The 14,977-nt window shown below is 43.1% G+C and overlaps 1 protein-coding gene across 1 annotated transcript in view; it reads left to right on the top strand.

Moving 5' to 3' along the window:
* SPDL1 (spindle apparatus coiled-coil protein 1) overlaps window positions 1-14,977 on the top strand; it is a 210,834-nt gene that overhangs the window by 124,322 nt on the left and 71,535 nt on the right. The window contains exon 9 of the mRNA XM_069201714.1: window positions 4,467-4,567. Coding sequence (XP_069057815.1) covers window positions 4,467-4,567 — 101 coding nt within the window. The remainder of the gene's footprint in view (window positions 1-4,466; window positions 4,568-14,977) is intronic.

The raw sequence follows: 14,977 nt of genomic DNA, 5'->3' as shown, positions 1-14,977 counted from the left end.
GCATCCTACATGTATGTATTACCAGTCTTCACATCGCAAGAAACATAAGCTCCACATTGATGCGAGCTTAAGAGTTTGTCCTCACACTCTTTTGTATCAGGTGCAGGAACCCAACTGACGTCTCATAACCAACAGATAGGCCCACATCCCTTTCACAGAGTGTCTGGTAATTATGATTCTTCTGCAGTATCGCATTTTTAATGCATTCAAATGTTTGTATAATTCCTGTTGACACTGGGAGTCAGCAAAAGATGGCAAACACCAGTAAGCAATAGCAGTATTAACATGTAACTTCATCAGACACCACTAGTTGCTAAATGTCTATCCTAAGGAAATAGATTATTTTAATGTTTTTTTCAAATGTTATCTAGTAGCACATTTGCCTTACGTTTTGCCTAGATTTACTCAAATACCACCCATATACGAAAAAAATAAATGTTGTGTAACGTAACGTGTTGCTTTTCTTAAAAAGATGACAGTTCTCTGCTTTTAGTAATATGCTTCATAAATATATAACACATTGTTGGTGATCACAACTCTGTTTTGGCTAGGTCATGGTTTACATTGAAGGGCCAAGTCTAGAACTGATAGGCTTACTTTGGTAGGTGGTGTGGGAGTTACAGACTCAGCTCTCAATAGTCAATATAATATCACCCTATGAAGGAATGCCCGGTCAGTGCATTAACTTATTTAAAAAGGAAGTATGGCATTACAACATCTTCAGTATTGCACAAAAATATGGTCTTGAGAAAAAGAGGGTCTACTAATATGATTTTGCATGTAGGGCAAAGTGGAAATGATTGAAAAGATGAAGGCTCTCCGCTTTCTGTTTCTGGGATCTGTGTACTAATCTAGAATGCATATGTCGTGATTTAGTGGCCTTTTCAGTCTTAGGCTAATGTCTGCAGTCTCTGGTTGGTTATGGGGAAGCAGTTTCACAAGAGTTAATTGTGGGACAGTCAGTCTCAGGAGTCCGTCCTCCAGGATCCCTTGCATATGATGAATGGGTCTAGAGTGAAGTGAAGGGCACAGGGTGCATGGACTAAAATCAGTGCAGTTGGCTTGCGCTGACACCTGCAGATAGAGGTTTGTGGATTCCATGTGCTGTTGCATGCCTTTTGCACACAGTTCAGTTCTCATCAGCACCCAGAGGATACAGTTGCACTTCTTAGCACAATACATTTCGAGCTGAGGCCCAGGGAGAGTTGTTTTGTTTTAGTCGTACTAGGATTATCTCCTGTAGTACTCCTTGTTTGATCCATGCCAGCCTCATCTTCAGTCACTCCCATGCCAAGGAGGGGCCAAGACACATTCCGAACATTTATGCAGGTAATCTCGATATACACTGCAGCGGCAGGGAGCTCAGCACCGCCCTGTGCAGCACCTATCATATTCTTAGGGTGTGCTGGCAATTTCTTCAATGGAGGAGTCAGTCTTCTACTCTCTGCTTGTCTGTTCCTCCATCAAACATTTGCAGCTGGGCTTCTTCCTTATGCTAAACAGCTCATGCAATGATGCCTCCAGCACCTCTCTTTTGGTAGGCCAGGCAGACTTCCTTAACAATGGAGACTCACTTCTTCCAGTAGACAAGTCCCCTCACCTATAGGAGACAGGATGGCAAATACACCAGCTGTGAATCTCGAACATTTCTCCAACACATGCTGATTGTCACCCTCAGCAGTCGGAGAAGAGTCTTGGAACATTGACAGTTTCAGTCTTTTGTTCCTTCAGACATGGTTTGTGTCTACATGGATGCTGTTCAGGAACCGGTACAAGGCTGTTCCCTTGTTTTTTGTTTTCCACTTCTTCCAAAGGAGCCCTTTTTATCTCCCTGTGATGAAAAGCAGCAGAAAGTCACGATGGGAGTCGTCACTGGGAGAAACGCACAATATGAGCTCAAAGAGTGGGAGAAGCTTTGAAACCTGAGAGCAGCACCTTTGTGGCTATGAAGGGGGCAGGCCGGATAAAGGCTGAGTCTACATTTCAGAGGAGGCTGGCTGTTTGTACTCTCCCACCATACCAAATTGTCAGCAATGATAGCACTACATAGTCTGACAGACTGCCTCTAACCATTGTCTTGTCCAATATCCTTACAGTGGCAGTGCAAGATAGATTTAACTGACTAACAGTGATAAGAGTGCACACACTCCATTGGCATGTACTACCATAGAAAACATCCATAAGCTATTCAGGCGCAATGATTGTCACAAGGGACCTGGCCACATAAGATGTGGGCAGAACTCAACAGAGGCAGGGCCAGTTGGCCACTCATCGAGTGTGGAGAAAAATGGAAAAGCATACTCTGACTGCCATTAAGAACATAAGCAGCCAAGCTTATGCCCGCTGAAAAAAGTATAAAAGTCCCTCTTGATAAGGAAGGCATACACTGTGGGCCCCACGAGACCACAGAGCCATACCCTGGGGCTCTCCTAGCAATTACTGTCCTTGTCATGCATGCAGACTGGGCGGTACGTGCTGAGGCTAAAAAAAGTCAAAAACATAGTATAACTTGCATTAAGGTACCTTGGGCAGAGCCTGCAGACACTCCAGTAGTGATTCAGCAGCTGGTCAGAGTTTCCAATTAAAAAACATTCTTGTTTTCTCAGTGACTTTGACAACGTTTGAAATGGCAGGATAACTTTCTTAAAAAAAAAGAATAATAATAAATCAGATTTGGGTTAGGCAGGGCCAGTTTTGTGCATGTTTCACGGCATCATGGCGGGCAGGCAAAAAAGGGGGTGTCAAAAAAGTGACTATTCCCATTTAACTACTATAGAACATTTTGTTCTCCACTACAGAGAAACGCTTAACAGAATTGTGCCAAACTTGGTATGAAAGAAGAACTTTACTCAAAGAAGGGCCTGCAGTTGGTTTGGTGTGAATTAGTTTAGTAGTTTTTGAGAAATTAGCATATACAGAACTCTTTGGGATGGGCTCGTAAGAGTTCATAAGTTGGATAGCTGGACTATTAGTCTGCTGAAGGACCATCAGCAGACTAAATAAAAAAATATTATTCAAATATAATTGGGCGAGGGAGCTTTATGTCCTTCCATCCATTTCTGGTCCTCGTTCCCAAAGCTAGGCCAGCAGATCTGATGCCTTGGGTTAGTTGGCTGCGACAGTAACATATCTTTTGTGGCTGCTATTACAGAATATGGGGATTTAATCTTGAAAAGAAAACTAAAACAAGTTAATGGGGGAAAGGGGGAGTATTCTCTGAGCAGCGCAGAGTCCTTCCCCTTTCAACTCGGCCCAGTTGAGGCTAAGGGTATCCCACCCTTATTTAAAATGTAAAAAGTAAAAGCCAGTTTTATTGCTGGGTTTGTGGGCCCCAGCGAGGTGCCAACGACCATAATTCCTTGGAAAGGCTCATAGACCCTCTTCTTCGGGTCCGTTCATACAGAGGCTTGTGAGCCCCAGCGATGGTGCCAACGACCATGATCCATTGGAAAGGCTCATAGACCCTCTTCTTCGGGTCCGTTCATACAGAGGCTTGTGAGCCCGGACTGCCCTGCCCGTGAAAGAAAACATGTGCTCTTCTGTGGAGTGCTCTAAGAAAAAGACAGCTTTTTGAGCTGTATCAACGTACAAGACATTCTGTCAACATAAGCTAGGCTCCAGGGGAGGTACAAAGACTAGAAGTGGAATTGAATACGATGCACGCAAATGAGGTTGACAAGGAAGTCAACTAATGATGAGCAGTAGGCTGATCCAAAGCCCATTTTAGGTTTTTGTATTGTACACAGTAGATAAAAAGCTTTCTGTAGGCAATGCATAAAATGATGGTCAGTGTCCACTGGACCATCCAAAGGCCATGCACAGTAAGGTACAACTGTCTGCTGTGGATTCCACCAACCATCCCTGCACATTGCCCAAGGTCTTGTATGATGGTTAAAGTACAGTTGTGGTTACCTAATTAAAACAAAACAAAAAAAACTCTGAAATTTAAAGTTATAATTGGTTTCACAATTCGTAACTCGCTCAACAGCCATGCAAACAATAACTTGCTCACCAAATCCAATGCTTATTCCCTCATAATATTTATACCAATAAGTAACAACACCTACAAGCAAAACGTAATTAAATATCACACCACTAATAAATAAACCTGCATTTATGGTATCCTCTTTCATAGTATTAAGCGTAATAGGTTATGTAATCTCATTTGTGATTTGTGAGATTATTTATGGCTTTTGTAATTGCATTTGTCACTTCAAGGCTAAAGTCATGAGAATGGCATTTGGTGTGCAATTTTCAGAGTGGAATAGTACTATTTTTCCAAGTTAGTTAGTCTGTACTGCGAAAGTAACACAATTTGACCTTTGCCTAGTACTATTGAATCAGTGTATGTTTATTAGTACGCTTTTTGTAAATAATGAAATGACGTTTTCTTCGACCATGTTTAATGCATTTCACTGGAATGAAACATACATATGTATCTATGGTATTAATCTACCTTTTGCCAGAATCAAGAACCAGAGGTCACTTGCAACGATAACACTGAGGAAGGCAACAGAGATGAAACCTACTATGTGGATTTACTTAAAATGAAGCTTGAGTCCTCGAAGTGAGTAAACACAAAAAATTGTGCCTTGAGTCTCATGTTATTTGTTTTTATCATATGGTTCTGTAGGGAATCTGTTTACACTTATGCAGATGCTGATTATGTATCCTATGGTATCTGTTATCATTGCTTTTGTACAGTCACTGTTCTAGTTTAGATTTCAGTTTCTTTCTTTACCAAGAGATTGCGTAACCCTGATTTCTGCAGTGTTGGACCTGGAAGTGTCCAATTTACTGCAATCTGACTCCACAATGTCCTGCAGTCCATTGAGAAAAAGCAAGCCTTCCCAGTTTGATCTTTGCTGGTGTTATGAATATGCCTGCTTGCTTCATGATTTTGAGACTGGAATATTACCTGGATCACTGTCGCTTGGGTGATTGGAACAGTGTCTAGGTCATCCATGACAGCACAAAGCATCATACACTTAACGTCTTAGTAGAGATTTTTGAGTATTGGTCAGTTGGTCAAGCAGCCTGTACGGGTTGGTGGTCTGTAACCTGTATGGGTTGGTGGTCTGTAACATATATGAGAATAAACACTTAAAATTATTCCAGAAGCGTGTGGTAATTTGTGGATTTAGCAGTTGGTAATCGACACCACCCTGCCGATTCAGCCTTTGTGTAGGCATTTATTTATTTAGTTATATATTTATTATAATTTTTGTTAAGTCAGACGTTTGACTTGCACATATGGTATTTCGATTCTTTTATTGTTGGATTCTGGATCAAAACGCACACTTATATATATATATATGTTCGATGGCATGTGTAGCTGCAGATACACATGCTGTGCACAGTCCGCCGTCTGGTGTTGGGCTCGGAGTGTTACAAGTTGTTTTTCTTCGAAGAAGTCTTTTCGAGTCACGAGACCGAGGGACTCCTCCCCTTTCGGTTCCATTGCGCATGGGCGTCGACTCCATCTTAGATTGTTTTTTTTCCGCCATCGGGTTCGGACGTGTTCCTTTTCGCTCTGTGTTTCGGGTCGGAAAGTTAGTTAGAATCTCGGAAAAAATTGTCGGTATTGTTTCGTTCGGTATCGGGTTAGTTAGAACAAATCGACACCGAATCTTGAAGAGCTCCGGTGGCCCTTCGGGGTAATTTCGATCCCCTGTCGGGGCCTGGTCGGCCCGACCGCGGCGACTTCAAGACTGATGGAACGGACCCCGTTCCGCTTCTGTCCTAAATGCCATAGCAAATATCCGTATACAGATCAACATCTGGTCTGTAACTTGTGCCTGCCCCCGGAGCACAAGGAGGATACGTGTGAAGCCTGTCGAGCGTTTCGGTCGAGGAAGACGCTCAGAGACCGAAGAGCCAGAAGATTACAAATGGCGCCCACGCCGACAGGACAACATCGGTTCGAGGACGAAGAGGAAGCGTTCTCCATCCCCGAGTCGGATTCGGGGGAATCCGACGCCGAAGACATAACAACCGTGAGTAAGACGTCGAAAATTAGGACTCACGAAAAGTCCACAAAAGCCCAGGGGACGCCACTGCCAACAGGCCATGGCTTAACCCAAAAACTAGGTGACCGAGCCAAGGCACCGAAAAAGGGCATGCTGGTGTCGAAGTCATCCGACTCCGGTCGTGATACCGCCACACAGCAACCTCGGAGCCGAGACACCGGCTCCGAGACAATTCGGCGCAGAGACAGCAGCACCGAAGATGTTCGGCACCGAGATACCACGCCGAAATCAAAAATCTTCTTCGGAGCCTAAAAAGCCTACCGAAACGGTTTCGGTACCGAAAAAAGCCTCGGAACCGAAAATTAGTTCCTATACAGAGGAACAAGGACTAAACACCCAATTGCATAGATTTGGTCAAGAGCTTCAAACTGTAGAAACTGACTACACTCAAAGGAGGCTTCACATCTAGGAAGACACAGGGAAGATAACAACTCTTCCCCCAATCAAAATGAAAAGGAAACTTGTTTTCCAACAAGGGGACAAGCAACCACAAGCAAAGGTGGTAAAGAAAGTAACACCACCACCTTCTCCACCACAATCAGCACATGCATCACTGGTGCAAACTCCACCACTAACGCACTCACCAGCTCCTACCACAATGAGCCAGGATGATCCCGATGCATGGGACCTCTACGACGCCCCAGTGTCTGACAATAGTCCAGACTCATATCCAACTAAACCGTCACCACCTGAGGACAGTACATCATATGCACAGGTGGTCGCAAGGGCAGCCGAATTCCACAATGTCTCACTACATTCGGAACCGATTGAGGATGACTTTCTCTTTAACACCCTGTCCTCCACCCATAGCCAGTATCAAAGCCTTCCCATGCTCCCAGGAATGCTACGGCACTCAAAACAAATATTTCAGGAGCCAGTTAAAGGCAGAGCCATAACTCCAAGGGTGGAGAAAAAATATAAGGCACCTCCCACAGACCCAATATTTCTTACAACACAACTAACACCGGACTCAGTAGTTGTGGGGGCAGCTCGGAAAAGAGCCAACTCTCATACATCAGGCGACGCACCACCTCCAGACAAGGAGAGCCGCAAATTTGATGCAGCAGGGAAAAGAGTTGCAGCACAAGCAGCAAATCAGTGGCGTATCGCCAACTCGCAAGCACTCTTGGCAAGATACGACAGGGCTCATTGGGATGAAATGCAACATCTCATCGAACACCTTCCCAAGGAGTTCCAAAAAAGAGCGCAACAAGTGGTGGAAGAGGGACAAAGTATCTCGAACAATCAGATACGGTCTTCCATGGATGCGGCCGATACAGCTGCAAGGACAATAAACACTGCAGTCACAATACGGAGGCACGCTTGGCTGCGCACTTCTGGGTTCAAACCCGAAATCCAACAGGCTGTGCTCAATATGCCGTTTAATGAACAGCAATTGTTTGGGCCGGAGGTAGACACTGCCATTGAAAAACTAAAGAAGGACACCGATACAGCCAAAGCCATGGGCGCACTCTACTCCCCGCAGAGCAGAGGCACATTTCGTAAGACACCTTTTAGGGGAGGGTTTCGGGGTCAACCCACAGAACCCAACACTTCACAGACAAGACCACCTACCTACCAGGGTCAATATCAAAGGGGAGGTTTTCGGGGACAATATAGAGGAGGCCAATTCCCAAGAAGTCGGGGAAAATTTCAAGGTCCCAAAACACCTCAAAATAAACAGTGACTCACAGGTCACACAACCCCATCACACAACACCAGTGGGGGGAAGACTAAGCCAATTCTACGAATCTTGGGAAGAAATAACAACAGACACTTGGGTCTTAGCAATTATCCAACATGGCTATTGCATAGAATTTCACACATTCCCTCCAAACGTCCCACCGAAAACACACAATATGTCAAAACAGCATATAGATCTTCTAGGACTAGAAGTTCAGGCATTACTACAAAAGGACGCAATAGAATTAGTACCAAGCCTACAGAAAAACACAGGAGTTTACTCACTGTATTTTCTAATACCAAAGAAGGACAAAACTCTGAGACCAATACTAGATCTCAGAACACTAAATACCTACATCAAATCAGACAACTTTCACATGGTCACATTACAAGACGTAATCCCACTGCTCAAACAGCAAGACTACATGACAACATTAGACCTAAAGGATGCGTATTTCCACATACCAATACATCCTTCCCACAGGAAATACCTAAGGTTCGTATTCAAAGGAATACATTACCAATTCAAAGTGTTGCCATTCGGAATAACAACTGCGCCAAGAGTCTTTACAAAATGCCTGGCAGTAGTAGCTGCACATATCAGAAGGCAGCAGATACACGTGTTCCCTTACTTAGACGACTGGTTAATCAAGACCAACACGCTAACAAGGTGTTCACGTCAAACAAAGTATGTCATACAGACCCTTCACAAGCTGGGTTTCTCCATCAACTATGCAAAGTCACACCTTTTGCCGTGTCAAACACAGCAATACTTAGGAGCGACAATCAACACAGCAGAAGGGATAGCCACTCCAAGTCCACAAAGGGTTCAAACATTTCACAAGGTGATACAGGCCATGTATCCAACACAAAAGATACAAGCAAAGATGGTATTAAAACTCCTAGGCATGATGTCTTCATGCATAGCCATTGTCCCAAACGCAAGATTGCACATGCGGCCCTTACAACAATGCCTAGCATCACAATGGTCACAAGCACAGGGTCAACTTCTAGATCTGGTGTTGATAGACCGCCAAACATACATCTCGCTTCTATGGTGGAACAGTACAAATTTAAACAAAGAGCGGCCTTTCCAAGACCCAGTGCCACAATACGTCATAACAACGGATGCTTCCATGACAGGGTGGGGAGCACACCTCAATCAACACAGCATCCAAGAACAATGGGACATACATCAAAGGAAGTTTCACATAAATCACTTAGAACTGTTAGCAGTATTTCTAGCGTTGAAAGCATTTCAACCCATGATAACCCACAAATACATTCTTGTCAAAACAGACAGCATGACAACAATGTATTATTTAAACAAACAGGGGGGGGACACACTCTACACAGTTGTGTCTCCTAACACAAAAAATATGGCATTGGGCAATCCACAACCACATTCGCCTAATAGCACAATTTATTCCAGGGATCCAGAACCAGCTAGCAGACAATCTCTCTCGGGATCACCAACAAGTCCACGAATGGGAAATTCACCTCCAAATACTGAACACTTACTTTCAAATTTGGGGAACACCTCAAATAGATCGATTTGCAACAAAAGAAAACGCAAAATGCCAAAACTTCGCATCCAGGTTTCCACACCATCAATCCCAAGGCAATGCTCTATGGATGAATTGGTCAGGGATATTTGCGTACGCTTTTCCCCCTCTCCCTCTCCTTCCATGTCTAGTAAACAGATTGAGTCAAAACAAACTCAAACTCATACTAATAGCACCAACATGGGCAAGACAACCTTGGTATACAACACTACTAGACCTGTCAGTAGTACCTCATGTCAAGCTACCCAACAGACCAGATCTGTTAACACAACACAAACAACAGATCAGGCATCCAAACCCAGCATCGCTGAATCTAGCAATTTGGCTCCTGAAATCCTAGAATTTGGACACTTAGACCTCACACAAGAGTGTATGGAGGTCATAAAACAAGCTAGAAAACCTTCCACTAGACACTGCTATGCAAATAAATGGAAAAGATTTGTTTGTTACTGCCATGATAATCAAATTCAACCATTGCACGCATCTCCAAAAGATGTAGTAGGATATTTACTACATTTGCAAAAATCAAATCTAGCTTTCTCTTCCATAAAGATACATCTCACCGCAATATCTGCTTACCTGCAGACTACTCATTCAACTTCCCTATTTAGAATACCTGTCATTAAAGCGTTTATGGAAGGCCTAAAGACAATTATACCACCAAGGACACCACCTGTTCCTTCATGCAACCTCAACATTGTCTTAACAAGGCTCATGGGTCCACCTTTCGAACCCATGCATTCTTGTGAAATGCAATACTTAACGTGGAAAGTTGCATTTCTCATTGCCATCACATCTCTAAGAAGAGTGAGTGAGATTCAGGCATTTACCATACAAGAACCATTTATTCAAATACACAAGAATAAGGTAGTTCTAAGAACAAATCTAAAATTCTTACCAAAGGTTATCTCACCGTTCCACTTGAATCAAACAGTAGAATTACCAGTGTTCTTCCCACAGCCAGATTCGGTAGCTGAAAGAGCACTACATACATCAGACATCAAGAGAGCACTAATGTACTACATTGACAGAACAAAACAAATTAGGAAGACAAAACAACTATTTATTGCCTTTCAAAAACCTCATACAGGAAATCCAATTTCAAAACAAGGCATTGCTAGGTGGATAGTTAAGTGTATTCAAACCTATCTTAAAGCAAAAAGAGAGCTGCCTATTACACCAAAGGCACACTCAACCAGGAAGAAAGGAGCTACCATGGCCTTTCTAGGGAATATTCCAATGAACGAAATATGTAAGGCAGCAACCTGGTCTACGCCTCATACATTTACCAAGCACTACTGTGTAGATGTGTTCACTGCACAACAAGCCACAGTAGGTCAGGCTGTACTAAGAACATTATTTCAAACTACTTCAACTCCTACAGGCTGAACCACCGCTTTTGGGGAGATAACTGCTTACTAGTGTATGCACAGCATGTGTATCTGCAGCTACACATGCCATCGAACGGAAAATGTCACTTACCCAGTGTACATCTGTTCGTGGCATGAGTCGCTGCAGATTCACATGCGCCCACCCGCCTCCCCGGGAGCCTGTAGCCGTTTAGAAGTAGATCTTAAACAATTGTACATTTGTAAATATATTACTTTAAACCTTTATTATGTACATAAGTATTCATTCCATTGCATGGGCGCACTATTACTAATATACACAACTCCTACCTCACCCTCTGCGGGGAAAACAAAATAAGATGGAGTAGACGCCCATGCGCAATGGAACCGAAAGGGGAGGAGTCCCTCGGTCTTGTGACTCGAAAAGACTTCTTCGAAGAAAAACAACTTGTAACACTCCGAGCCCAACACCAGACGGAGGACTGTGCACAGCATGTGAATCTGCAGCGACTCATGCCACGAACAGATGTACACTGGGTAAGTGACATTTTCCATATTGAATAATACAAGGATGCCTAGATTTAAGATCTGTAAGCAATTCCATTTGGGTAGAGAATTTTTCATTGCCATGTTTTGGAGACATAAGTGCGGTGGGTCTATAGAAGTGGTTTTCGAGACTGGATCTTCAGGCAGCGTGTCATCAGGTGAAGTTGGACAAACAATGCTGTCATCCCACAGCATTTACTACACTTGATGTTTGTAGGAAACCAGACTTTTTGCAGGTTGTCCCCCTTCTACTATATGCTGGTTTTCGACTCTGACAGTGCAGTGGGACCCTGCTAGCCATGCCTCAGTTCCAGTGTTCTTTCCCCTAAAAAAGGTACAGTGTCCAATTGTGTTACATTCGGCACACACTTTAGCACTCCTAAGTCCCTAGTAAATGGCACCCCTGGTACTTTTTGGCACGGGTACCAAAGATGGTCCCTTAAGACTAGCATATATTATGCCACTATAAAGGTCCCCTCCCACCTACAAATTGCATACAGACTGCCATTGCAGGATACGTGACATGGTGCAAACCATATGTGAAAACACAACATGGCATACTCATTGTGTGCCGTGAAAAAACCACTCCATATAATATTTGTAAGTCACCCCTACAACAGGTCTAAGAGCCTTAAGATAGGGTGCATTATATTTTATGTGAGGACATATCTGCATAAGCAGATATGAACCTGTGATGTCTAGTTTGATTACTAGATATTACGAGTGAACAGGGAAGCCATTTTAAGGTATGCACCGATCATTATGAATCCTCCAGATACATGATGTCTTAACTGAAACCTATGGCGTTTGGTATCAAACACCTCATCTTAATAAATCCAAACTGATGCCAGTATTCGATTTATTATAACAGGGACCCAGAGGGCACCTTAGACCCACTACTTTTTTAGTGTGCTGGCTGACTGGTTCGATCAGCCTCCCACCACAGACAAGTTTCTGACCCCCTGGAGGTGAGAGGCTGTGCTCTCAGAGACCAAAAACAATGCCTGCTCTGGAGGAAGGTGTTATCATATCCTCTAGAAGGATGGCTAGTAAATCAGCATATGTGAGCTAAAGGCTTCAAAGCCTCTGCCGCCCTTTGAAATGTGACCCTAGGTTCCCCCTGAATTGGAGAGTGCCAAACCCCTGTCCTGAGGCCCATTTGGCACCAGGACAGGTTGAAAAGTAGCTATGCAGTAGGCGTGTTGCACCTTCAGGCTAGTCACACCCCTGGGGTGTGCTTCCAGATGTGCTCCACGAAGAAAGGGTTCAGCCATCTTTTTTTTTTTTGTGGTGGAACTAGGAACTCAGGGGCAAGGTTATGCCCACTACCCACAGGATGTAGTCATATAGGCGGTGTAGTTCCCTCAGGGTAAGTTGACCATTGGCTACTACCTACACTCTCCTTAACACCCTTAAATTCAGTATTTAGGTGGCCCAGACACCAGTAACTCAAATTTGACTTCCTGAAAACTGAAGATGGCAAAAGTGCAGTCATCGCGAGAACTGAGGACTGACCCCAAAAGTGGCACAAAACCCTGCCTGACTGCTGGAACCTCGAAATTTGCAAAGGCCCACCTCGTCCAAAAGCTATGCATTCTCTCCAATGCTTGGAGGTCTTCCCAGCACTTCGACAACCAGTTAGCATCTTCCTTGGGGTGGAGGAACCATACCTCTGCAGCTGCAGGCACCGACCGGCATATGTCTTTGAGTGGTCATCTGAATGTCAATAAAGTTTCAACGTATCAAATAAACCATTGTTTTAGCTCCATTTGTTCAACTCAGTTGAATGGAGGGAGACTTTTGTAACCGTAGATACCATTGCTTATCGCATGCGTGTTGTGCTATCACAGTTAGAGCGCAATGAATAAGTTACTGTGGGTTTTGCTTCCAGAAGGATGCGAAAAGATGAAACAGAAAAGGTATAGCAAAGGATTGCCATTGATTTTCTTAGAACTGTTTCATGTATTGCTCCATAATATGAGGTATTTCATAGTGATGATTGACTATCTTTCTAGGTTGAGGTACGTGATGTGACAAAAGCCAATACTAATGCTGTTATTCGTCTTTTTCATGAAGTGTTTGCCAGAGACAAAGGTGTTAAGTTTACATCTTCCATTATGACAATTTTTAAAGAAATTTGGGGTAGGACATCTATGCACTTTACTTTATCACCCTCATGCCAATGGTAAAGGGTGTGGGGTTAACAGGGTCTTAGTGGAGTGTATTGAGGGTGACATTAAATACAAGGTGAAATGTGAGGCAGCCATCAGGGACCTTGTTTGGGCATCTAGATCTATTCCTAATTTAGTTGCTGGGAAAGTTCTATTTGAACTTATGAGGGGTAGTTAGGTGGTTTCTTCTTTGTATCCATTTGAGATAATGGAGATGAAAGGTCAAGGTTGTTGCAGCTAGTGGTAAGGTTAAAATGAGTGAATCCGGTTTTGCTAGATGTCAAAGAAATATGGGGCTCAAAGGAAACTCCAACAAAAGAATTAAGTTTGAAATAGCTGACCTGATACATATAAAGGCTCCTTTTCTGATTTAAAAAAAAAAAAAAAATAAGGGGGAATGGGGGTGGGTTGAGGGGGAAGGGAGGGGGTCTGTGAAGTGTAGAGACCCTGTCAGTCTTATCGAGGTGAGAGGTAATGTGCGTGTGTCAGATGGTCAGTGGTAGAATGTAGGAAGAATAGCTGAATTAAGTAAAGATAATGCTTTAGGTTTTAAGTCTATTTCTGCCAAAGAAGACAAAACCTTTTCTGTTAACCCCTTTGCTGCCAGGCCTTTTCCCCTCAGGTCAAAACCACATGGAATCCCTCCTGACAAAGAGAATAAGCAATAATTACTGGATCAAAAAAGGGGTTCCTAAAGTCTGAATCCCAACCTCCCAAATCAAAAAACATCCCAAGCTCAGAAGATCATCCACAATATTATCTAAACAAAAAAAGAATTGTGATGTTTATTTAATAAAAAATATATGTTGATAAGTTAAATACTAACCAAAATAACTCTATAACTAATCAGCACAAATAACATAATAATAAATGGTCATCCCTAGGAAAAATACACAATCACTCCGTTGCATTCAAACAAGACCTAAAAAAAAATACATACTTGAAGGACAAAACATTCCATAACAGCAAAGGATAACTCACACAGCTAAATAAATGGTGTCAAGTCGACCAATCCTTATAAAAATGAGGGGTTAACAATGTTACAAACAATTCATATACCCAGCTTCTGTAGTCCTCAAACTGTCATCTATTGAGAGATGTTCTTTAAAGTCTTCTATCTTGTTGCTGGTTCCATCAAAACTCCTTGACTGTCCATCTTGGTCTTCGATATACAGCCTTCTTCACCTCCTTATGTATAAAGGAGGGGAGTATTGCTCGATACGGTGATATTGTCCTGTGTATCTATATCCGGTTGAATCCAGTGCAATGTCCTGGATGTATGAGCCAGTGCCGACGTACGCTTCGGTGAATAACGACCCCTCTGGGTCACTCACCTTCCTCAGGGTACATAATGTGAGTGTTAAAAAGTGTTCCTAGGGACATGTATGATATTCCTACATTTTTTTTTTTTTTTTTTGCTGGCTACCATAAGGTTCAATTTCTTGCTGCTCAAATATGGCCATAACAGAACTTCTGAAACGTCTCCTTATTTATCCGGGTTCCTAATACGTCAAAAGTACTATTGCATCCAAGGGTAGAAGGCAGCCCGAGTATTTATTAAATATTCTCAGTATGATCTTTTCACAGCGCAAGCTGGCCCGAATGACAGGGCACTGATGCCGAATTCTCCTGCG

The sequence above is a fragment of the Pleurodeles waltl genome, chromosome 7 (assembly GCF_031143425.1).
Source record: "Pleurodeles waltl isolate 20211129_DDA chromosome 7, aPleWal1.hap1.20221129, whole genome shotgun sequence".
In the NCBI taxonomy this organism is placed as follows: Eukaryota; Metazoa; Chordata; class Amphibia; order Caudata; family Salamandridae; genus Pleurodeles; species Pleurodeles waltl.
Note: the sequence above shows the minus strand (reverse complement) of the source record. Positions and strands in the feature narration are given on the sequence as shown.